The sequence below is a fragment of the Amblyraja radiata genome, chromosome 32 (assembly GCF_010909765.2).
Source record: "Amblyraja radiata isolate CabotCenter1 chromosome 32, sAmbRad1.1.pri, whole genome shotgun sequence".
NCBI lineage: Eukaryota > Metazoa > Chordata > Chondrichthyes > Rajiformes > Rajidae > Amblyraja > Amblyraja radiata.
Window position 1 is genome coordinate 9,387,489 of NC_045987.1, and position 24,699 is coordinate 9,412,187.

A 24,699-nucleotide genomic window follows, 5' to 3' on the forward strand; every position below is an offset into this window, starting at 1 on the left:
GGAATTACTGCAATCTCTTCAGGAATAAATGCAATTTTGTTTCAGTAGTAACATGTTGCCATCAAAAAATGTAAACTGAAGTTTTTACCGGTAGTGTGTTTGATTTAAACACAATGCATTGTAATCCTTAATGGATCCATTGCTGCCATGTAGCATTCATTTAAAATATATATTCAAGGAATGTATTTTAATTGATTTAACGGGGTATAGTTGTAAATTATTCTTAAACATAGACAATTTTTTGTCCCACCTCCACCCACAGTTGCCTGACTCACTGAGTTCCCCCGCTATTTTTTGTACAATATTCCAGCATCTGCAATCTCTTGTGTCTCCATGTATTATACAATATTTTCATAATTTCTCTCATATGACAATCTTGAGTCTTTTTCTACAATTGGGTTGCACCAATATGTAAACCAAAAATTGTCTTGTATTAAATACAGAAGGTTCATAGGTCCCTCAAGCCTGTTCCTCCATTCAGATGCAATATGGTAGATGTGTAACTTAACTCTGTTCTCCCCTTTCACCCATTCACCTTGCTGCATTACTTTTTAAGAACTACTTTGGGGGGAAAAATCTGTCAGTCTTAGATATGTGGTTGTTAAATCAAGATGGCATCCATTGCTTTTTGTGGTTGAGATGAACCTCTGCAATCTATTGCATGCAGACATATTTCTAACCTCTCTCTTGAATGACCTAGCTCTAGCTTACATCCCATTGTTGGAGAGAACAAAAAAGTCTATCTTCTTTGCCACCCCCCCCCCCCCCCCAAATTCTCTTTATGTTCCTTAACCATCTCCATTTTGGTGCATGCATACCTATAATCTGTCGTCATCTAATCCCTGGCCATTTCATAATATTTACTTATTCATTGAGAGGGTTCACAATATGTTTCTTTCCTCCTTGGCGGAAAATTATAATTCACTGAAAATGCTATACAATGATGATTTGTACAGGGGTTATTTTTAAATGGGTAACTGTTTTCTGCTTCTCATAGATTTTTAATTGTGTAAGAGGTATATTTCTGTTATGTAGGCAGCATACAATATATAATGTGTGTGTTGTTGTTTACATTGGTATAATTCAATTAAAATATTAAATTACTATTATTTATCCTCTCTTTTTGCAGGTGACCATGTCCATGCCTGGATCCCAATTGTCTCTGCCCAGATTTGGCTCAGGCCAGCAACAACTAATTGCATTAACTCAGTCCATCCAGCTTCCCCAAGCGCAGAGTTTGAGTGTTGGTGGGACCAGAAGACTCCTACCCCCAGGATCTCAGCCTCCTATTCTACCTACTGGCAGAGAGGTCAGAGCAGTTACTTTAAATTTGGGCCAGCTGGTGCTCAGCTTATCCATAAACAACCATCTTCATCCACAGATCTGTTGTTCCCATCTCTATGACGCTAGTTCCTTCATCATTCTGTCTGAATATTGATCCATATGTTTTGCTAACAGGAACGATACCAAAGAAATTAAACGCTTAAGGAAAATTATAACAGCTTGCAAATGAAAGTTGATGGGGAGGAGTGGAGTTTTGTAGTGTCAATCTAGTACTTTACTGATGCTGGGGCAAGCTGATTGGTTTTAAATAACAGTGTTGTGTGAATGTTTTTTAGTTTGAGCGCGGAAACAGGCCCTTCGGCCCACCCAGTCCGCCTCGCATATTAACATGATCCTACATACACTAAGGACAATTTACATTTATATCAAGCTGATTATCCTACGTCTTTGGAGTGTGGGAGGAAACCAAAGATCTCGGAGAAAATCCACGCAGTTCATAGAGAACGTACTACAGGTGCACAACCTTTTATCCGAAATTCCTGAAACCGAAAAGCTCCGAAAACCGGACATTTTTTCCAGGATGTCGTCTGCACACCAAAGCTCGCGTTTGGCGCCAAACTTGACCCGAAACGACCCACGGTCAACCCAGGTCTGTACTACTGTAGCGGCTGCCTCCTCCCCGGAGACCGGGGAGACACTTAAACATCTGTAAATCATTGCTTAAATGTTAGTCAGTTAGTTTGGAGGGCTTTTATGCGGTGGCCCGCTCCCCGTCTCTCCGACCAGGTAGGGGACTAAGAATTAAAGTTTCCCCCTTCACCCCCCCCCCTTCACCCCCTCCACCACATAAAAGCCCTCCAAACTAACTGACTAACATTTAAGCAACGATTTACAATGATTCCCCGGTCTCCGGGGAGGAGGCAGCCGCTCCAGACTTTTCAAGCCGCCCGCGCTACCTACCTAATCTACGCTAAAAATCTTCCATTCCGAAATCCGAAAAATTCCGAAATCCGAGAAGTGTCTGGTCCCAAGGCTTTCGGATAAAAGGTTGTGTACCTGTATCCGTACAGACAGCACCCATAGTCAGGATCGAAGCAGCAACATCACTGCTGCGCCACAGTGCTGTGAAATACTAAAGTTTTAAAGCAATATATTTATGTAAACATTTTGCTATTAATAGAAGGTGGCATTATGTCAACATCTTTTAAAATTGCCTTTTGTTTTCAGATTCCCCAAATGGACCTAAAAGCATTTCAATATGCAGATAACAAGCAGCTTTCCTCTGGGATCCCTGGAGGACCTGTACCAAACCTCTTCAGGTAGCCTTTCAAAAAATGTTCAATAGTACTTTACAAAATGTTTGGAGAAATACTTGTTTTATTTTTATGGGCAGTGAAAATTTGGTCTATAATACTATTTTGAATAGTTTGTGTAGTGATCTGATCTTTCAAGTGATGTTCATTATGTAATAAATCTAAAATGTGATTTATTTTTTAAACATGTGGACTGTGTTTCCTTGCACAGTTAATTTCACCTTAACTTGATCTAAGTAAATGGGAGTGGATTTGAACTCTCTAATTACTATATAGATAATTTAGGTGTAATTATTCATTCTGTGGATATTCAGACAATGATCCTCAAATAAAACAATGCTGCAAATCAACATCAAACAATGGAAAAAAGTGAAATGGAAAATATATTGTGCCTAATACTGATGGGAGATTGTTTCATCACAAACGTATAGTCAGTGACTAGACAATGAAACTTGCCCAAAGGAAGAATGAATTAGCTTAAATAGAGTTAATAATTTCATGAACCATTCATTGCATACAGCTATTTGACACATTTATGTTGTTAATTAACAATAAGAACAAACTGGGCTGGCATTTATCTTTGCATTGTGGGTCAATGTGTATCTCTTAACATTGTGCTTTTTAGACCCAGTTGTTCAAGCCCAAGTGGGAAAATGTCTGGACCTGGATCATCTGTGAACACCATGGGCTTAAATATTCCAGGAGGTATCCAGGGCCACTATGCTCAACAGGTTTGTTGCTGTACCTGTGGAACTACTTTGATGTAAAAGTAACAATATAAGACTTGCACCAAAAGAATGCACAAGGTTCTTTGAATAAGCATCTTGCTCTTATACTTTTCTAACATGTATCATTTGAGACACAGTTTTGTTATATTAGAAAGTTATAAGAGATGGTTCATGTTGCATTTTAGAACTCCAGTGGATACAAGCCTGCTCTATCCAACCTGTTCTCATAAGACAACCTGTCCATTTCAGATATTTATGCAATAAACCTTGGATTACTTCCAACACGTCTTTTCTTAAGTAACAAGACCATTATTGTGCATGGCACTCCAGATGTGGTCACATCAATGCCCAACATGAGGCAATAGCACTCTGCTTTGTATTCAATTTCTCTAACAATAAATTCTAATGCTTTTGTTTTTTTTGTATACTTTTGTAAAGCATGCACTGGACACATGGACACTTCTGCATGTCAGGCTTCTGTAATCTCTATTTATTTTTATTTTTCACTTGTTTTCTCACAAATGGACATGTAACCTATCTCTATCCCTTAGGACACCCTTATGTTCTTTACATCACTTGCTATCCTTGTACCATGAGCAAAATTAGCTGCAGTTTTCTGATTTCTATATCCCTTTTTGGAATGGAGGGGTTACCTACACAGTTTTAAATCTAACTAGACCAAGGGGGTCCCCTTTGGGTCCATTACCCTCAACGCGCGGTTGCGGGGGGGGGCCTGCGGCGTCTCACACACACTAACCACCCCCCAAACACACGGGAGGGAGGGGGGGCAGGAAGGGGAGAGAGAGGAGGGGATGAGAGAGGGGGAGGGGGGAGGAAGTTATGGGGGATGTGGCTGGACTGTGGCCGCACTCGGATGTTCGTCGGCATCTCTCGGGTTGGCCGTCGGATTGCGAGTTATGGCGGGGGGGGGGGGTAACTCAGCCCTGAGGGAGTGAGGGCTGTGGGTGGAGCGGGACACTACAGCTGTCTGCAGGGATGTGGGCGGGCGCTACGGCCGGCGGCACTTGGGCCCCATCAGGAGTCGGGCCCGAGGTAGGCTGCGGGCGTCGTTGACCAGAGCGAGGCCCGCAGCGCTCTGAGGACAGTGAAAATCAGCGGAGGGCCGGCAGGGCACTCACCAGCGTGACAGACGATCGGGCGGGGGAGACGGAGAGGAGGTCGTCCCCTGTGACGGACGCGACAACGACTTTTCAACTGTGCTTGTCCTCGCCCACGCTGCAATAACGACCGCCGCCGTCATGTTGTTCAAGAAGCCCAGCGGAGCGCTCTGCACGAATTCATCACGTGTTCAAGGGCTTCAATCCAGAGCAGGTGGGGGAGGGGGAGGGCGGCTGGGCTACGTAACCGGCTGCGCATTGAAAAGTCTGCGCAGCTGGTCGCGAGGAGCAAAGGCATTGTGACGTCATGCAGCTCGCTTCAGATTCAGTTAGATTTTAAATTTTAGTAAAAAACTCTGGATATAATTAACCAATTTTTCAGATGAGGAGATTTTGAATTCATGAGGTAAATCTCTACCGGAATATGTAAAAATGTCTCCGTTACCACATCGGGTTTTGGAGGAGATGTCACTGACAACCAAACAAACTAACTAACTAACGAAGAGGGTTTTAATAGTCATATATAATATATGATGGAAATTTATAAAAACCTAGAGGATCTGGGAAATTTAAGATGAATGCTTCAACTATCTCAACTGGCCGGATAGAATATGTGTTTTGAAGTTCAATTGAGGCATGTGACATTTTGTTTACAAGTAGCATTGATGTAAAACATTGAAACAGGAATAAGCCTCGCTTCTGTTTCACCATTCACTAAAATTGTGGCTGATCTCATGCGACAAAATTCTCATGCACTTACCACAAATCTCTAATTTATTTCAAATTGAAAATTCTGTTGATCTGTATCTTTAGATTCAAAAACAGGGCCTCCATAGATCTCTTGGATAGAAAATCACAGAGATTTGCTATTCTCTGATTGGGGAAAAAAATGTCTTCTCATGGTCCTTAAAAGTGAAACTCTGAGAGCTGGTTGTAGACACCCAGCAATGTGAATCATCAGTCTACATCTACCTGTAAGCTCTTTAAAAACTTGTTTCAATTAGATCATTGGAAAAAAAGAGCTCACACCCAGCCAGCTTCACCTTCCCTCGTATGGCAATCATGCAAACTTGCCATCCCAGGAATCAATCAACAATTTGAACAATTACATTTTATCTTAAGAAATACGTAAGTGTATTTAGTAAACAGTATCTGACATGAGACACTTAAAACCATTTAATTTTCTTTTGTTTCCCATCAATTTACTTAGATGCCACCTCCACCCCAGGGCAACATGATCATGCACATGAGGCCTCCCAGTGTAGGAACATATCCTACTCCAATTCAACGTCCTGTGATGCAGATGAACAAAGGGCCCATTGCACCTCCTATGACAATACGCCAGCCTCGAATGCACAGCTCGACTCGGGAGAATTCAGTACCTACTATTCGAGCTTGCAACTCTGAAAGAGGAGAGGAAGATATGAAGGTGAGCTGATTTAAAGATGTTTCTGCTTCCTGTCTCATCCCTATTTTCTCACAAGAGTCCTTCTTTTGGTGACGGCTTACTTCAATTTTCCACTCTACACCAGAGAAACAATTGTATTTTACATTGGCTGTGTGAAGTAAGCTACCTAGCTGGTGGCATTTGCAGGTTATGTAGGTAGCTATTATATGAAAGTTAAAGAAAAACATCTTCTTATAATGAGTTCTTTCCTAAATGGGAAAGCTGACCTAAAGCTTTTCATGAGATTCATGGAGATTAATAAAAATGGGATTAGGCAGTTCAGTCCCCTGACTACTCAGTAAGATCATGGCTGATCTTTTATCTTTGCGCCATCTTCCTGCAATAACCCCATATTAATGATTTCCTCAATATTTAAAAATCTATTGATCTATGTCTTGAATGCTGTCCTCCACTTGGGTAGTGAATTACAAAGATTCATCGCCATCTGAATAAAGAAATTGTTTCTCACTCTCCTGAATATCCAAACCCTTATTTTACAACTGTGACTCCTGGTTGCAGACATCACAATCAGGGCTCGCTATCCAAGAGGGAAAACAAAACCTCTCTATTTCGTTTTGTCAAGACATGTAAGCATTTTGTACGTTTTAATGATATAGCCTCTCATTTTTCTGCAAAAAAGATAAGGTCTAATTTGCTTAACTTTTCTTCTTGGATCAAACCTTCCATCCCAGTAATCAATTTGATGATTTTTTGTTGCAAACCTTCCAAAAAAAACTAAAATTCTTCTGTTTCAAGGCCCTAGTGTCAAACAGCGCACATTCCTGAGAATTAATTATTTATTTGCTGCCATGATTCAAAAAGATGAATGAATGATTAGATGAAGGTTAGTATGATCCTAAAGAGAAAAATTCTGCTTCAAAGTCATATTAATGTAAATCTTGGTGTGTGCATTATGCTGTATTGTAAAAAAAAAAAATCAAAGAGTCTTCATTTATTTTCATAGGCTAAACAGCGGGCAGAGGTGCTGCAGTTGACCCAAAAATTCTTTGAACAGCATCAGCAGGGGAAGCTTGCCAACCTGGCCCAGAAGGTGGAACCAGCCACTTCTAATGTTGATCATGGAGAAGAAAGCTCAACCTTAAATGTTTCAAACATTCAGGACCCAGCCAGTGATGCTGTGACACAGGAGAGAGCTCTCTGAACTGGACCAGTTGAGCACCATGGCATTAAAGCAGAAGATGGGGAAGCATAAGGATCCCCTACAGTTTAACAAAAAATGATATATATCTAAATATATATAATAATCAGAACGGACCCGGGATTTCTGGAATGCTAAGACTTCGTTTAAAAAAAAAAAATGCTGTTTCATTTGCTGCTCGGTCTTGAAAAGCAGAGAGTAAAACTGATACCAGTACAAGGTGATATGAACTTGAGGCTTTTGTACTTCTCGAGAGGATGATTATTAATTCAGTATCCACAGTTGAATTCAGGATATGTAACCAACTTTGGCAAGTGAGTATCCATTTGGAATGCTGCAGGATGGATACGTAGAAGAATTGTACTGAGTTCTGGTTGTTAACATGTGCTGGTTTCCTTTCTTGTACAGTATGTTGCACCTACGTCGTGGCATTACAGCATGGTGCATCAGCTAACTTCTAGTCATTGGTTCTTTTGTGAACGGAGACAAAATCAGAGATTTGGAATATAGAAATTATTTCTGTGACGTTCGTGCAGAGAGACACAGTTGTACATTGTCACCTGACAATCCATTTATATATATGTTGGTCATGTACTGAAAAATAAGATTAACCAAGATGTAGTGCATTTCGACTTTTCAATTTCATAATGACTGAAAAATGTAATTCCCACCGTAGTAGTTTGGAAGAAGTCAAATTTACCATTAGTTCAAGACTGCAGCATAGTTTTAAGTTACATTTACAGCAAACTATTACTTGGAGAAATGGCATTTATCGAATGCAGTTTTATTAGTTGCTTGATGGCTTACTTCATTTCTTTACAGTAAGTGGACAAATGTGTGGAAATAAGGATATACTATTGAAATTGTATACAAAAATCAATAGCACTTTTTTTTTTCCTTGAATATTGAAGAAACGGTTTGTTGATTATTTGCAATGGGAGCTGGCTGGCAACTTTGAGGGCATCTGTCATTCTTTTCCTAGAGTTTGACTGTTTAGACTTTACTTCATGCAGAATATTTTGTCCGTGACAAGTGAGAATGGGCTATGAGCAGTGCTGTATTTCCAGTATAGTTAATTGAACCATTTGAATTGGATGTTGTGCGCACATCTCAATGTCCAGAATACAAATCATTCATATCCAGCACTGTCGTTCCTGTAAGTGCTAAACATTGAGGAGAAAGATTGTTGATTCTGCAAATTAAGAATCCTTTTGTGGAGGAGCATGACGCAAAATGAGGAATAAGTAGTCATTTGTTTAAAAATAGTACCATGCTTTTAAGTCATGACATGTATAGTGCATGTGGAGAAATATAATAAATAAATGTGCATATGTATTTGCGCGCATTTCAATAACTTAGCAACTTTGGCATCGGTGTTGATGGACTACTGCAGACAGTCCTGTAAGGCTGAATTATCCTTACCTTTATAATTTGGAATATTGCACTCCACTGTTCATAGTTCACCAATATACAAATACAATTATGAATTTTGGTCTCCATTTATCTGTAATGAACTGAATTCCATGACAAAATTGCTTTTGAATCCAAGGAATTCAATTTTACAGTGTACTTTCTGGTAAATAACTAAATGACTTTTGCCCTCCATTATGTTGATCAAATGTGGCAGGAAGGATATAGTTCAGCTTATTTGCAGTTATTGTTTATGTTGATACAAAACGATCTGTTTGGCACTGTTGCGGGATTTGAATTAGTACGGTAACTATGTGATAACACGAAACGTGATATGTGTGGCACATTCCTCGGGATTCCCTGACAGCCGGGGTCACTTCGTTAACATTCTTATTGCTAATCAACTGGTTTAGACAACTAATCTGAATATGTGTGTAAGGAATTAACTCGGACTAGTATCTTTGCTGAAAGATGAGTTGTCAAGAGAAAGGCCTCAAAGTTATTCTGTTTCACACAACTGAATATGACCTCTTACTAAGCTGTGGAGCAGTCTTTCCTCGCCTCCACTGTAGATCTCTTAATTGTATTGAGCTTCTCAATCCAGGCTGTTTGCTTGAATATAACAGAGACAGTAGCTGTAGCAAAGGTTGTCATAATTGTTAACATTTCAACTCTGAGAGTTCCAACTTCATGTTTTTTGTTTAGTATCATTTTTATATATTGGATGAGAATTTTTAAATTTTGTGAAAAGCAATGAGGGTTAATCAGGAGTCACCGTAAAACATCATCCCTTGAGGGGGTTTAATTTTAAAGCAGTCATTAGTCTTAGCCGCGGGCAAATTTAAAAGTAATCCATCTTCATATTTTTATTGTGTAATGTAATCTTGGCATCCCTTAACACTGCGTGAATTGGTAAAGAATTCAGCGGTTAGATCGATATTTTTACAATGTTGTGGCATTCAGGATAATTTCTGTTGTCTGCACATGATGGATTTAGAATTTTCTCTTTTTATGTAATTCGCTGAAGAATCGGGAGGGATCAGGTCAGAGAATAATCATGTGATTGAGAGCCTGAAAAATGTGTTATACCATTAAGACTCCTAGTAACTGAATTTTGAATTTAAATTACAAGACAATTTTGATCTTGTGTATTTCTTAAGTGAAGAGGAATCTCAAGTTGAATTAGTATTCATTGTCAAGTACATGCAAGTATTACATAACTCTAGCCTGTCATAACATAACTCTAGCCTTTCATTAGATTTGAAACATAAAACTTTATGCCCAATTTTTCAATGTATATTTACCTAGATAATGATAACCACATGTTCAAGTTAGGTATGTCCACTATAATCAGTACCCAGGAGAAAGTAGACACAAAATGCTGGAGTAACTCAGCGGGTGAGGCAGCATCTCTGGGGAGAAGGAATGGGCGATGTTTCGGGTCGAGACCCTTCTTCAGACTGATGTCAGTGGAGGGGACGGGACAAATATAGAATGTAGTCGGAGACAGCAAGACTACTGGGAGAACTGGGAAGGGGATGGAGAGAGATAGCCAGGGCTATCTGAAGTTAGAGAAGTAAATGTTCATACCGCTGTGGTGTAAACTACCCAAGCGAAATATGAGGTGCTGTTCCTCCAATTTGCGCTGGGCCTCACTCTGACAATGGAGGAGGCCCAGGGGAGAAAGGTCAGATTGTGAATGGGAGGGGTTGTAGTGCTTAGCCACTGGGAGATCGGGTAGGTTAAGATGGACTGAGCGGAGGTGTTCAGTGAAACGATCGTCGAGCCTGCTCTTGGTCTCGCCGATGTAGAGACGTTGACACCTGGAACAGCGGATACAGTAGATGAGGTTGGAGGAGATGCAAGTGAACCTCTGCCTCGCCGATGTAGAGAATTTGACACCTGGCGCTGATGTAGAGAAGTTGACAGCTCAGCACTTCAACTCCCGCTCCCATTCCCAATCTGACCTTTCTGTCCTGGGCCTCCTCCATTGTCAGAGTGAGGCCCAGCGCAAATTGGAGGACCAGCAGCTCATATTTCGCTTGGGTAGTTTACACTCTGGCGGTATGAACATTGACAGCTCTAACTTCAGATAGCCCTTGCTTTCTCTCTCCATCCCCTTTCCCTTCCCAGTTCTCCCACTAGTCTTACCGCCATCGACTACATTCTATCTTTGTCCAGCCCCCTCCCCTGTCATCAGTCTGAAGAAGGGTCTTGACCCGAAACATCGCCCATTCCTTCTCTCCAGAGATGCTGCCTCACCCGCTGAGTTACTCCAGCATTTTGTGTCTACCTTCGATTTAAACCAGCATCTGCAGTTCTTTCTTTCTTGGATTTGTCGGTAGCTTTCCATATGCTTTGTTAGAAAAAGTGACTCCATATTTACTTTGTTTAAGAAATTTACTTTGATACCTAGCATAGTCAATTTAAAAAATCAACATTTGGAAGTGAATCGGGCGAGTGGGTGGGAGGATTGTTGATTTGAAAAATATTGCTGAAGAACCTTAGCTATTCACACAGCTTCTATTGGAAAATAGCATTCTGTAAATTGCTCACCATCAGGTATTTATGTCACATTATGATCCTTCGGAAATGAGCATTGCTTGATGGTGATCTTTACCTTTGCAGCTGAATGAGACCTCTGTGTGCTGGCAGGTTCAAGTTTTGATGGGAGAAAGAGGAGATACTGATGGATTGCTTATTTGTACAGTGTACTGAAATGCGAAAGCTCTTCATGATGATGATGCCAAAGCTCATTCATCTTTTCAAGATATGCTCCTGAGATGAGTGCACCATTTACTTATTTTTCTTCTTCTTGCCAAGAGATGAAGTATGATGTGGACCAAGGTGAGTTTCTGATGAGTTAGGTGGTGGGCAGATCTGGAACTTGGATCCTTGTAACTATCCACTTGACAGTCTATTGTCTGACACTGGTACGTTAATCCATCAACCAAAATAATTGTTGTATTCCAATACTTTAGGCATATTACTCTTGGGCTCATTTTCTTGAACACTAAGGATGTGCAACACTGCTTAAGAATTGGCCCCTGATGTTTGTCATCCATAGCCTAAATTGCCACCTGGTGGATTATTCTTTTTCCTGCCAGTCTCCTATTGTTTAGTGCAAAGCACAAAATGCTGGAGCAACTCAGCCGGTCAGGCAGTATCTGTGGAGGGTGTGGCCCACTGAGTTCCTCCAGCATTCTGCGTTTTGTTCAATATTCCAGCATCTGCAGGAAGTCTATACTTTGCTTCCCAGTATTTTTTTTTGGAGGCATATTTGCCTGATTCAACATAGCGTACAGAATCAACAAAAGAGAATGGATTTCTCTATATATAAATAAGATTCCCTCCAAAAAGAGCAATTGGTTTGCTAGAAAAACTAATGCATTTCACGAAACACTCATGTAATCAGTGAAGCAGTCCCACTGAGTTCTTCCTCTGAATCAATGGTCTCCTGAACACTACATTATTTAATATGTACTTATGTGTTGAAACATACCAGCATTGGGCATGTTTCACAGTGATCAATTATTTATATATTGTCTTGACAACCGTGTAATGGTGGGGCCAAAAGACCCGTGCACGTTTTCAAAAATCTGTTGACTTTTATCTTAAATAATACATTTGCAAACGTTGGCTTGAGTTCCTTGTTCTCAAACATCTGACTTAAATAATGTACAGCATTAGGTAGGTATTTACATGTTTTTAATTGTAGTTTTGATTGTATGATGTACAGTAGCTCATTTAACAAGAGGCAGAGATGCTGTAGGTTTGAAATTGAAGGGAAACCCATCCAGAAATATTGTCAGAGCCCAGCTGTCAAGATTAATGGAAGAAATTCCCAAAACTGTCTGAATTTAATTGCTAAAAACTCTCCTTTGTGATGCACATGTTAGCATGATTGATGCAGATCCACTTCTAACATTGTCATTATTTGCCCATGTTATGGAGCCAATTATTTTATCTTGTCAGTTAATTGAGTTTATATTTCTTGGTCAAAAATGTGTGTTATGGGAAGGAGAAATATACTAAAGGTCAGGAGTGTTTATTTGTCATGTGAACCAGAACAGCGAAACTTTTACTTACTGCGGCTTTGCTGGCACATTATTTGTTTAGCCTTTTATGTTTATAACTATTAAAACTCATATCAAAGTTATTGTAGGAGGAGAAGCAGATAATTTTTTTTTTACATCATGTATTTTCAAGTGTATTTTTGAGTAAATATATCTTTCTGAACCACACAGCTCAATATCTTTTTATATATTTTTTAATAAATGTCACACTTCTATTCCAAGAAGAGTTAGAAGCTCTGAACGAGTTACCTTAAACATATTTACCATTATATATATTTTTTGTTTGTAACCAGAAACGTGCATAATAGTCTTTTGGCCTTATCTGTTGTGTTTTTGTGTAGATTTGATATTTGAAAGGGCAGATAGTGGATATGTTGTGTACACTGAGGAGTTATTTATTGATGAGGCTGACTGGTTGGGTGGGTGTTAGCCTCTGGTTTACAGTTCAGTACCTATTGTTTGTCCTTTCAAATATGTGATTTGTAATAGCTCTTTCCATATGAAAGGATCTGGTTTATTTAAATAAAGCAGCTGATGCTTTTTTCACTTGACCAAATAAAGTGTTAACTTTTTTCCTTTGAGTGTGTTTGATTAAAATGGCAGTGACTATCAGGTACAGTAGCACAGAAATGGGTTATTTGGTCCAGTGAGCACACCACTTGTTAAACACTCATTTACACTTATCCAACATGGTCCCATTTTATTTTCCCTAAATTCCCATTAACTGCCCAGATTCTACTACTCAAATCCATATTATAAGCAATTGAATAGCTAGCTTATTTACCACCTACAGATCTTTAGGATGTGGGAGAAAACTTGAACACCCAGAGGAAACGAAACGCACATGCTCACAGAGTATGTGGGAACCTCACAAAGGCAGGGCCAAAGGGCAGGATTGATGTGGAATTGCAGGAGCTGTGCATCAGCATCTCTACTAGCTGTGCCACTGTCTCTATCCAGAATTTTGAGCAACTGTTGTAAAATTTCATGGGGATGGGCGGAATTACATACTTCTCAAAACTTGTAGCAGAAGGCTAAACATGTCTACTCAGGATCAGACTGGAGACCTTTCATATGCACATCGAAGATGGCGACCATAACCCTATAGGATTAACAGATATATATAAATTGGTTGTCTACAATTTTGCAGTCTTTTATAGTGAACAAACATCCCAGGCTCCTTCAAATGGATGAAATTTTGGCAGAAGAGATCAAATCTCAAACTTATTTTGGGGGTTTTAAGCAATGCTTTGGGGCTTGGGGAAAGCAAGAGAGCTTGTTTTTGGAATGCACAAACAGAGAAATTAGGATATTTGTTTGATCAAGAACACCTCAACTGTAATAGTTTAAATATATATATATATGCAATATGTTTTGAACATCTGTTGTTTTGGACAATTAATGCAAACAATTTGGGCAAGTATGTGAGTATCTAATGAAAGGGTCATGTAGAGATCATTGCAATATACTTTTATTCCATCTAAATTCATTTTGGAGCTTGCAGTTCTACTCAATTTTCCTCATTTCTATAGTGAGTAAAAGCTTTGAAAATGACAGGTAGTTTGATTATAATAAACGTTAGAATTTGTTCATTATTAGACTTCCTTCGATATAAGAAGTAATTGAACAATTGGATCATCAAAGATAATTTTTGTAAATAATTTTTGAAATTCTGACTTATTTAATCAAAGATACTAAATACAGTGAAAAATTGTGCTTTATGCTGAAGAATTCAGTCATGCTTATAGAGGCCGATTTGTAAATGGCCACTACAATGCTAAAACTTAGCATTACATGCAGCAGACTAATTCTAAAAAACTTGGAAAACGATCACAATTTGTGTCCTTTAACAGACTCTGATGCACCTTCTTGACTTCACTGAAGCTTTTGATGTGATTTTGACAAAGATTTCTAGTAGCAATTTCTTATTGCCATGTTATAAAAACAGTATATAAAAATCAATATACTTTTGGTATGTGCATTTAAAAGTGTGTACAAAAGTGTGTAAAGGTTGTGTACATTTAAAACTCTTGCCACTCGTTTTTTCCCCCAAAAATAAACTTTTTATTCAGAATAAAAAATCCATACAAAAAAATCTGCAAAAGCTCTGAGATATTCTCAGCGTTTATACAAGCAGTAGTGTCACACTCAGTAGGGTTTCCATCTGTCTAAACAAAACACGGTTGCTACTCATGTGCCCACCTGGGGTGATATTGCTTTCCTTGTTTGAGGGGCGTCTCCACCAGACTCTGCAGCTCAGTGTTCAGCAGTGGAAGGACCCTAGATACCTCCCCTGGATACATCGGATACTCAATCTTGATGTAAGCTGCTACCCTATGAACCTGGTTTGTTTGGAGTCTTGCAGCATTGCGTTTATTTTATGTCGACCAAAGTTATACACTGTACAATATAATTTTAATTGATTGCCACCCATTGTTGGCAGAATGAAGCTAGACTTCTTCCAAATCATTCCATTATTCATAGTCGGACGGGCAGCATTTCTGGAGAGAAGGAATACGTGATGTTTCGGGTTGAGACCCTTCTACAGACTGAGCGTCAGGGAAGAGGAAGACCAGAGATATGGAAGGGTAAGGTGTGAAAACGACAAATCAAATATGCTACTCAAGGAAATGTAGATAGACACAAAATGATGGACAGGCAACAGCGCTGGAGCGAGAACAAGTGATGTTTCGGGTCGAGACCCTGCTGGAATGGTTCATTGTTGGCTGAGGGTAAGGTCACAAAAAGGTATACGAACAGTAAAATGAATCAGGAGGGCAGTGAGACTCGCCAGAGAGCTTGGGTGGGAGGGACGGCTACTTGAAGATGAATGAATGATACTTTATTATCACATGTCACGGTGAGATTATTTGTTTTGTATGCACAAGATATGCAAAGGTCGCCACACGGTGCTGACAATAGTTCGAGAAGTCTACTTTCATGCCGCTGGGCTGTAAGCTGCCCAAGCGCAATATAAAGTGCAGTTCCTCCAATATATATGGGCTGTGAGCTGCCCATGAGGAATATGAGGTGCTGCTCCTCCAATAAATATGGGTTAGAAACTGCCCAAGCAGAATATAAGGTGCTGTTCCTCCAATATAGGGGGTTGAAAGTGAGGTCATCGGGTCAAAGGGCGTGACGTACGGAGCAACTCAATCCATGTGGAGGACTTGACAGCCTACGGCATACACTGTTAATACACGAAACGCGTACTTTCTTACCTGTTAAAAACCTCCGAAATGGTCAATTTTTGCGCTGTAAATAATTATGGAAATCTGGGTAACAGACATTTATCCTACATCAGAATTCCAAAAGTGAGGATAAATGATAGTAGAGAGAAGCGACAGTGGAAGTGGTTGGCGAACATTGGCCGTGCAGATATCAAGATTGAAAATATTGGTAATTATCGCGTTTTCTCACTGCATTTCATCAACAGAGGCATTATTTGTGTTTGTTCTTGATCCCTTTGGTATCTAAAAAGTTTCAGAAGTGATAAATCTGCCTGTAAAATTTTAAAACAGTCCATGGTTCTCAAGTGGATTTTTACATGCAAAAAGAAAACGCTTCTGAAGCTAAATTTATCATTAAAAAAACTCCAGACTTACGAGTGGTGTGTGTAAAAATAAGTTTTATATCATTATGCTATTGAGATGTATATTTTGGCAAATAATAAAATGTCCTGATAGCTTAAATACCCACTCCCTTTCAAAGATATTGTCAATTTGCTGAGGCTGATTATGTCCAATTAACAGCTAACAATTATGCCATTCTTTGGCTTGCATCTGAGTAAAATGTAATTCAAAACCCATCTATGGCTTGTGATTTTTTTAAATGATAAATTTAGCTTCAGAAGCGTTTTCCTTTTGCATGTAAAAACCGACTTGAGAATCATGGGCGATTTTTAAATTTTACAGCCAGACTTCTGAAACTTTTTAGATACCAAAGGGATCAAGAAAAAACACAAATAATGCCTTACTGTTGATGAAATGCAGTGAGCAAACGCGATAGTTCCCAATATTTTCAATCTTGATATCTGCACGGCCAATGTTCGCCAACCACTGTTGTTGACCCTTCTGCTCTCACTTCACTCTCTCTCTACCATCATTTCTCCTCACTTTTGGAATTCTGAAGTAAGATAAATGTCTCTCACTGTTACCCAGAATACTACAATTATTTACAGCTCAAATTGACCATTTCGGCGGTTTTTAACAGGTAAGAACGTGTACTTTCTTACCTGTTAAAAACCGCTGAAATTACAATTTTTTGTGCTGTAAATAATTGTGGAGGGTGACTGAGTGCTCTGAACCCGAGCAAGGTGTAAGCGGCAGAAGGAGTGCACCCCATGGGACAGCGCTGTCCGGCCAGGGCCGCCCTCGTCGCCCTCTGTGCGGCCACACTGTCACACGCAGTGGGTGACACACCGAACCGACCCCCCGACCGCGGGGCCAGACGGCCCGGAGTCCGGATGCTGGGACAGAAGAAGGGCCGGCTGTGCTGGCAGCCACAGTAAATGCTGACCTGACATTCACCGCGTGTACTCCAGTTGGCGTTGCGTGGCAACAGTACGGGTCACGGGTCGTGACCTCGAGGCCGTGCAACCTCCCTATATGTGGGTTTGAAGAAGAGTCTCGACCTGAAACGTCACCCATTCCCTCTCTGTAGAGATGATGCTGCTGCTGCCTGTCCCGCTGAGTTACTCCAGCCTTTTGTGTCTGGGCTGCCTGGACTATTTCTCCACAGCCCGCAACCGACCCCCCCCCACCACGTGACATATTGCGGTTGCCCGGCGACCACGCAGCGGGTGACGTCACCGCGCAGTCTCCGCCCGGGAGGCGGGGTTCCTGTCCCACGTGCATGCGCGGCCTCAGGCCGGGGCGGGCGGGAGCTCGGCAACGGCCGCGCCGTCGGCAGCGCAGCGGAGACGGGCCCGCGAGTGAAGGAAACCCCGAGGCAGCAGCGTGAAGTGAGCGGGGAGCAGGGTGACAGCGTGGGTCCGGGAACCGACCACCCCGAGCGGAGCATTACCGGGTTAAACACCACCGTAGAGTGGCTGGACCTTTTCTCCACTGCCCGCACCTGCCCCCCCTCCACTGCCACCCCCCCTCTCCACTGCCCCCCCTCCCACTGCCTGCACCCTGCCCCCCCTCCACTGCCCCCTCCCCCACCTGCCCCCCCCCCCACTGCCTGCACCCTGCCCCCCCTCCACTGCCCCCTCCCCCATTGCCCGCACCCCCATTGCCCGCACCTGCCCCCCCCCCTCCCCCCACTGCCTGCACCCTGCCCCCCCCCCCCCTCCACTGCCCAGACCCTACAACCCCCCCCCCTCCACTGCCACCCCCCCTCTCCACTGCCCCCCCACCCACTGCCTGCACCCTGCCCCCCCCCCCCTCCACTGCCACCTCCACTGCCTGCACCCTGCCCCCCCCCCCCCCCCACTTGCCTGCACGCTGCCCCCCCTCCACTGCCCCCTCCCCCACCTGCCCCCCCCCCCACTGCCTCCTCCCCCACCTGCCCCCCCCCCACTGCCTGCACCCTGACCCCCCTCCACTGCCCCCTCTCCCACTGCCCCGCACCTACCCCCCCACCCCACTGCCTGCACCCTGCCCCCCCCCCCCCCCACTGCCTGCACCCTGCCCCCCCCCCTCCACTGCCCAGACCCTACAACCCCCCCCAGTGTCCAGACCTATCTTCCTCCACTGTCCCCTTCCACTGCTCCCTCCACTGAGTCCATCTGTCTTCCCTCCTCCCAGACAGTACAGTCAACTCTCTCTGGTTAATGTTTGGTCACACCACCTCCCACCTTGCACCTTCCACATCTTGGAACTTGGAAACATGTCGCCTCTTTCATTCAAGTTTAAAAATATCTCTAACCCACTTTGAGAGATGATAACACTAGTGTTCACATTTACCTGCAGAACAGCCTATGCATCTGAGTACTTAAACCGTTAAACTCAGTCATTATATATTTCTCACAACTAAACTAATACAGGCTTATAGTTTCTCATGTCACTGATAATTAACTTGATCCTGATGTAGTAAAAAAATATTTGTTGTAAGATGTTCTTTTCAGTGGATCTCATGACTTTCAGAGATGTTCAGGATAAACTCAGAATTTGATGGACAGACATTTGCCGTCTGTTTAAACTAACACTGTACTTAATATGAAGGGCGCCTATTAGTAAATTATATCTTGCAAGATTTGACATTTTACATGGATTCTACGGGGCTCCTTGATGTGGTAAATAATAAAGCCTGGGCTTGGGTAGATTGCACTATCTGTGTTCAATTTGACATTTTTCAAACCCTGTTTCCCCCATGATGATTGATCCATCCAAATATCTGTTGATACCAACTGCACCATAAACCTGACTGAACTACTGCAGTGATACTGTATAGATAACTTGTACATTATATATCTCCAGCAAGGGTGAATGCTAAGAGTTAATGTTATGGATTCTACGAGGTGCATTGGATGAGAATTGTGCAGTTTTGTTTATTTGACACGTACGTGTTGTTCATCAGTGGTGCAATTTCACATCTACAGACTAATTTATGAAGCAAGCAGTGGAGTATTAACTGTGGTTGTTGGTATTGAAAGACTTCTGCCTGAACCGATTCAGATAATACAATTGCAACATTTGGCACATATTTGTGTCTTCTATTCAGTTTCTGTGGGTTCTGGGGTGATTGATGAGGTTTTGAGAGATATTTTCTACTCATCTGTATAAATGCCTGTTATTTCTTGCAGAACAGGGAAAATGGTTGATTTGCTGAAAATGCCAATTGTAATCACAGTGCAGATTGATGTGGTTTTAGCCATCCTTACTGTCCTAGGAATTGGAAGCAGACTGTGGGGACTGCAATATCCTCGAGCTATTGTGTAAGTAGATATTGCTTGTTCCAAAGGTGTTATTTTTCATGCAAGTTATCTGTTTTGCAAGTTATCAAAGGTCTCAGGTGCTTGTGGTCTCTTACTCCATTATCAAGGGCCATGTAAGGATGTAGATGTTTTATATTGTTTTTAAAACAGAACCACTAATGTGTAAAGCATATATTTATATTTCACATCTGTTTCTATTTTTTTAAATTATGTTGATTCTTTTGGGTTTAAAAAGTCATAATTCAAGGACAGGCACTGCCGACATAATTATAATCAAGTCAAACTCAAGTACAATAAGTAGAACAAAAGGAAAGATAAGGAGTGGAGAGTACAGCACTGTAGTGCACCAGTTCTGGAGGGTCCAAAGTCTGCAATGGAGTATGGGTGAAACAGACTGTACCCTAGCTTATGGAAGGAATGTTCAGAAGCCTGATAACAGAGGGGAATAAGCAGTTCCTGAGTCTGGTGGTGCGTGCTTTCACTGTTCTGTATCTTCTGCCCAATGGGAATGGGAAGAAGAAGGAATGAACGGGACGGAACAAGTCGCCATATTGGCTGCTTTCCCGAGGCAGCATAAAGTGTAGATGGAGTCAATGGTGGGATGTCTGGTTTGTGTGATTAAAAAGTAGTTTCAATCTTTTTGTTGGATTTGTCATGAAAAATAAAGCATTATACTATCGGCTCAGTATTTTCCTGTTCTTCAGCAGTTTATTGATTATGGTATCTAAATTCTCCTCCCAGGTTTGATGAAGTTTATTATGGACAATTTGTTTCATTGTACATGAAACAAACGTTTTTTATTGATGACAGTGGACCACCCCTTGGCCACATGATTCTGGCTCTTGGAGGTAAGGAAACTTCTAAAGAAAAGTTTTAAAATAATTGTACCATTAAAGTCATTTTGTTACCACTAACAATCAATAGAAATCAAACCTCACGGTTTGAAGAATAGCAAAGAAATGTTTAAAGTTTCTGATAATAGACCAAAAGGCGTAAATGTTCATCTTATTTTACTTTTTTGTTCATATTATGTATTCTTTGGCTTTGTTGGTACAAGATTATTGACTTCCCTAAGATTTGGGCTGGGAGAGCTGCTGCCTCACAGAGCCAGAGACCTGGGTTTGATCCTGACCTCAGGTGCTGTCTGTGTGGCATTTGCATGTTCTCCCTGTGACATCGTGGGTTTTCTCCGAGTACTCCAGTTTACTCCACATCCCTGTGGGGTTGTAGGTTAATTGGCCTCTGCAAAATTGCCTCAAGTATGAAAGGAGTGGATGAGAAAGTGGGATAACATAGAATTACTGTGAACAGGTTGGCATGGACTATGGGTCCTGTCTGTACAGTGTATGTATCTTCTCCCTGTGACTACGTGGGTTTTCTCCCATGCTCCAGTTTCCACCTACGCACCAAAGATGTACAGGTTTGTAGATTAATTGGCTTCTGTAATTGCTCCCAGTGTATAGGATAGAATTAATGGGCATGTGATCGATGTTCAGTGCGGACTCGGTGGGCCGAAGGACCTGTTTCCTTGCTGAATATCTAAACTAAGCGTATTCAAATATATTCCAAAAAATAATTATTTATGGGATATGAATGTTGTTGAAATCACTATTTATTGCCCATTATTAATTTTCCCTAAGCCGAGGAGACAGTTAAGAGTCATTCACAATGGTCTGGAGACATATAAAGGACAGATTAGGTAAAAGTAGCAAATTTGTTTCCCTGGAGGATGTTGGTGAACCAGGCGCATTTTTAATGATAATCTGATAGTTTCATGGCTACCTTTAATATGATTAACTTTATTTGCAAAGTTCCAGATTTATTTAATTTGTGCTTAAATTTGAAATTGTGTCTGAATCTATAGTCCAGTAGTTTAATTTTGAAGTTACCATGAAATTATCAAATGTTTTTGTCTATGGTAACAATGGTAACAAAAGGATGTTGGTGATTCTTACTGACTTCAATTTTATTTGGGCTTTATTCCATATTTGGTCAAATACTGCCTCGTTGTCAAGGACAGGCACTGTCGACATACAGTGCCCTCCATAATGTTTGGGACAAAGACCCATAATTTATTTATTTGCCTCTGTACTTCACAATTTGAGATTTGTAACAGAAAAAAAATCACATATGGTTAAAGTGCACATTGTCAGATTTTAATAAAGGCCAAACCGATAGCCACTGCAGAAGGAGAGAGGCGCAGCCGCCGGTCCCCGGCCCGCTGGAGCCAGCGCCTCCCCCCCCCCCGCGCCGGCTGCGAGCCCGGCCCAACACCTCTGGACAGGGACGGGACACCCGGGAGGGGACGGGGATGGCCAAGCAGCAACTCCTCAGCGCCCGAGACCCGGGCTTGACCACGGACCCCGACCCCACGGAGCAGCATGAAGCATAAAGCACTCACCGACGCATAAATCTATAAAAAACGACAAAATCATTGTAGCTTTATAAAATGGAACAATAAATACAACTAATTCATAGTTTGAGAGCAGTTTTTCTTACCGAGAAGAATCAAAGCTGGAAAATAGGGATGAAAACGAAGTTCTGATAACACACAGCAGATCCGCTAACGAAAATGTTTATGGCGAGTGACCTATGACCTGATCATGCACAATCGGAATACCGAACTCGCTTATTGACAGCAGACTCTTAGAGCTGTATTGAATTGGTGCTGCTTTTGTCAAAAGACTATTGGCTCAGTTTTCCACCTCGTTGATTAGATGCAACTTTTGTAAGTGCATTAGAACAGCTTTGGTGGAAGTGTGGCTAGTTCTGGAGCACGGGTCTTCACTACTATACCTAGCCTATTTCTGCACCAAAGCTTTTTCAGTGTCATATGCTCTTACATTTTCCTTAATACTGCCTGAAATGAAATAAATCAGCTGACGAGGTTGATGGTCTCGGGAGAAAGAATAGATGGTTCAGTGATGCAGTTGTTGTCACATATGCCAAATGCATAGTGAAATTCTTTGCATGGTTGGCAAAACTAAATTTTAGTTTGTAACTTGGCATTGCATTTAAGCAATATGCAAATTGTGCAGTTTGTTGAAGGTTTGTTGAAGGGTGTATGCTACCGCACAGCACAAGCTGAGTTAGAATGTACAGCATTCAATAAATGGAAAAATGGAAAATTGCCATTTAGTCATTTGCCATTTTTTTAAATGTTGATTGATTGATTAATGAATACTAATTACTATGCACATCTGTTTCATTTTCAGCTTATCTCGGTGGTTTTGATGGAAATTTTGCTTGGAATAGAATTGGTGCAGGTGGGAATCATTGCTCTTTTTCACCGTATTTTGTAGCAAAGTGGAAGTTAGCAGTATCAAACTAAGTGAGACTCCCCGGTGCTGAGGTACTGTTCCGATACCATTGAACTTCTCTCAGATGCCTTGACAGGTCCTGCAAAATGGATAATCCAGAAAGACTGGAATCAAGGATGCCAGAAAATCGGTGGTGGACCTGTATAAGGAAAACAACACACACTAAATACTTTTACCTGTTGCACATATGCCACCTACTGGCTTTGAATGGATCATTGAGTGTTCTGCTAATGTGTATTAATGATGCCTCCTGGAGAAAGTAACATACTTATAAAATATGTTTATACTTTCACTGTTGTGCCCATAGTCATGCATTTTCAACTTCTGACATTGATGCAAGGACACTTTGTTACCTGTGTATTTTAGAACATACATCCATATTGATTCTTTCCTGTTGCAATATTGAATCCATTTGGATAAAATATTTGTGGCTGTAATCAAAATTTAAAGTCAGGCCATAAATATATATTTGGGTTTGTTAGAGCTTTCTAAAGGCAATAAATTACAGATGCTGGAAATCTGAAATAAAAATAGAAAATTATGGAAATACTCAGCAGGTCGGGCAGCAATTGTTGAGAGGGAGAAACAAGAATTAATCAAACGAAATGTCATCAGCCTGAAATGTTAACTCTGCTTTTCTGTCCACACAACCTTCATAACCTGAGTATTTCCAGCATTTTTGTTTTTTTCTTTTACAGATAATGCCTTAGTTTGAATCCATTAGGTTGTTTATATTGAAATAGCATAATTTAACCATATTGATCTACATTTGTTGAGTGGTTGGGGTAAGAGTAACTTTCACTTTTTATATACTTGCTATATTTCTTTAATTATTTAATAGTTTAATCTTAAAACTCAAACATCTCCCTCTTTATTTGTCAATCTTTATCGGTTTCTGAAAAATGTTCCAATCCTCTGGCTGACCATTAATCTTTGCAACATAGAACAGTACAGCAACCGAACAGCCACATGATCTATATCCTTCCATTCCCTGCATTTGCATGTGCCTATCTAAAGCAGTATATACATTTTCTTTCCATCTTGCATTTTCCTTAGTTAGCCACGGATGGTGCATCCTTCTTGCAGAGACTTTCTTTGATCACTGGAGCGCACTTGGTTGAATATATGAAATGTGTCCTTGGATGTGTGCTATTGTTGATTTATTGTCATGCCCTTTAATCGATTTTTGCAGTCCTCTTTAGCAAACTGAATCCCACTACACACATTTCTACCGCATCCTTCCAGGCACGGAATTCCAGTGTCCACTACTCGAGTGGTCATGTATTGTAATCACTAAGCTGTGAGCCAGAGAATATCTAAATATCACCTTGATGTCTTGATCTTACTTCTGTCAATTTGGAGTCAGGTTCCACTCATTATCCACTTGTCGTTAGATAATAATCTTCTTGTGCTCCCAAGATCTACAATCAGCAGCATCTTGAACTCCAGGTTAGATGGGCAGATGGGTCATCAGGTAAATTCTCCTTCTTTCAATAGTCGCTTTCCTGTCATTCTGTTTAAAATGTGCACAAACGTGGAAAAGTCTGAACTAAAAACAGAAAATGCTGAAAACAATTGGCAGATTGTGGAAAGAGAAACCGATTTAACGTTTCAGGTCCAAGACCCTTTGAGGGCCTCTGTTTCTATTTCTCATATTCTGTGGTTGAGTTGGAATATCAGTTAAACATGGGGAAGGTTTTCGCTGATTGTGTGTTTACTATGATTCACAAATATTCACATTTCACAATGGTGTAACATTTGTGTTTTCTTTTGCTTAGAATACACAGGGACTGTCCCAGTTTGGAACTTGAGGCTCTTTCCAGCTCTGGCTGGGGCTCTCTGCATCTCGCTGGCATACCAGATTATCGTAGAACTCAAGTATTCTCACACCTCTGCTCTTGTTGCTGCCCTCCTTATCATGTTTGGTAATTTGATAGCATAATTAAATGAAAATGAAATATTTG

The 24,699-nt window shown here is 41.1% G+C and overlaps 2 protein-coding genes across 6 annotated transcripts in view; both read left to right on the forward strand.

The window, feature by feature from the left end:
- Positions 1-9,733, forward strand: part of prrc2b (proline rich coiled-coil 2B) — a 51,659-nt gene extending 41,926 nt beyond the window's left edge. For 2 of the 3 annotated variants that reach the window (XM_033048665.1, XM_033048666.1), the window contains 5 exons: positions 1,130-1,309; positions 2,512-2,603; positions 3,223-3,328; positions 5,654-5,872; positions 6,855-9,733. In XM_033048665.1, the coding sequence (XP_032904556.1) occupies positions 1,130-1,309; positions 2,512-2,603; positions 3,223-3,328; positions 5,654-5,872; positions 6,855-7,052 (795 nt within the window). In that variant the 3' untranslated portion in view covers positions 7,053-9,733. Of the gene's footprint in view, positions 1-1,129; positions 1,310-2,511; positions 2,604-3,222; positions 3,329-5,653; positions 5,873-6,646; positions 6,735-6,854 lie in introns of all 3 variants that reach the window. The other variant, XR_004416622.1, reaches the window with a different exon arrangement.
- A 7,621-nt stretch (positions 9,734-17,354) lies between these two features.
- pomt1 (protein O-mannosyltransferase 1) overlaps positions 17,355-24,699 on the forward strand; it is a 28,694-nt gene continuing 21,349 nt past the window's right edge. The window contains exons 1-5 of one of the 3 annotated variants that reach the window (XM_033049256.1): positions 17,355-17,498; positions 19,284-19,415; positions 20,157-20,263; positions 22,631-22,681; positions 24,514-24,660. In XM_033049256.1, the coding sequence (XP_032905147.1) occupies positions 19,294-19,415; positions 20,157-20,263; positions 22,631-22,681; positions 24,514-24,660 (427 nt within the window). In that variant the 5' untranslated portion in view covers positions 17,355-17,498; positions 19,284-19,293. Of the gene's footprint in view, positions 17,499-19,279; positions 19,416-20,156; positions 20,264-22,630; positions 22,682-22,706; positions 24,210-24,513; positions 24,661-24,699 lie in introns of those variants that run through there. The other 2 variants (XM_033049257.1, XM_033049258.1) reach the window with 2 other exon arrangements.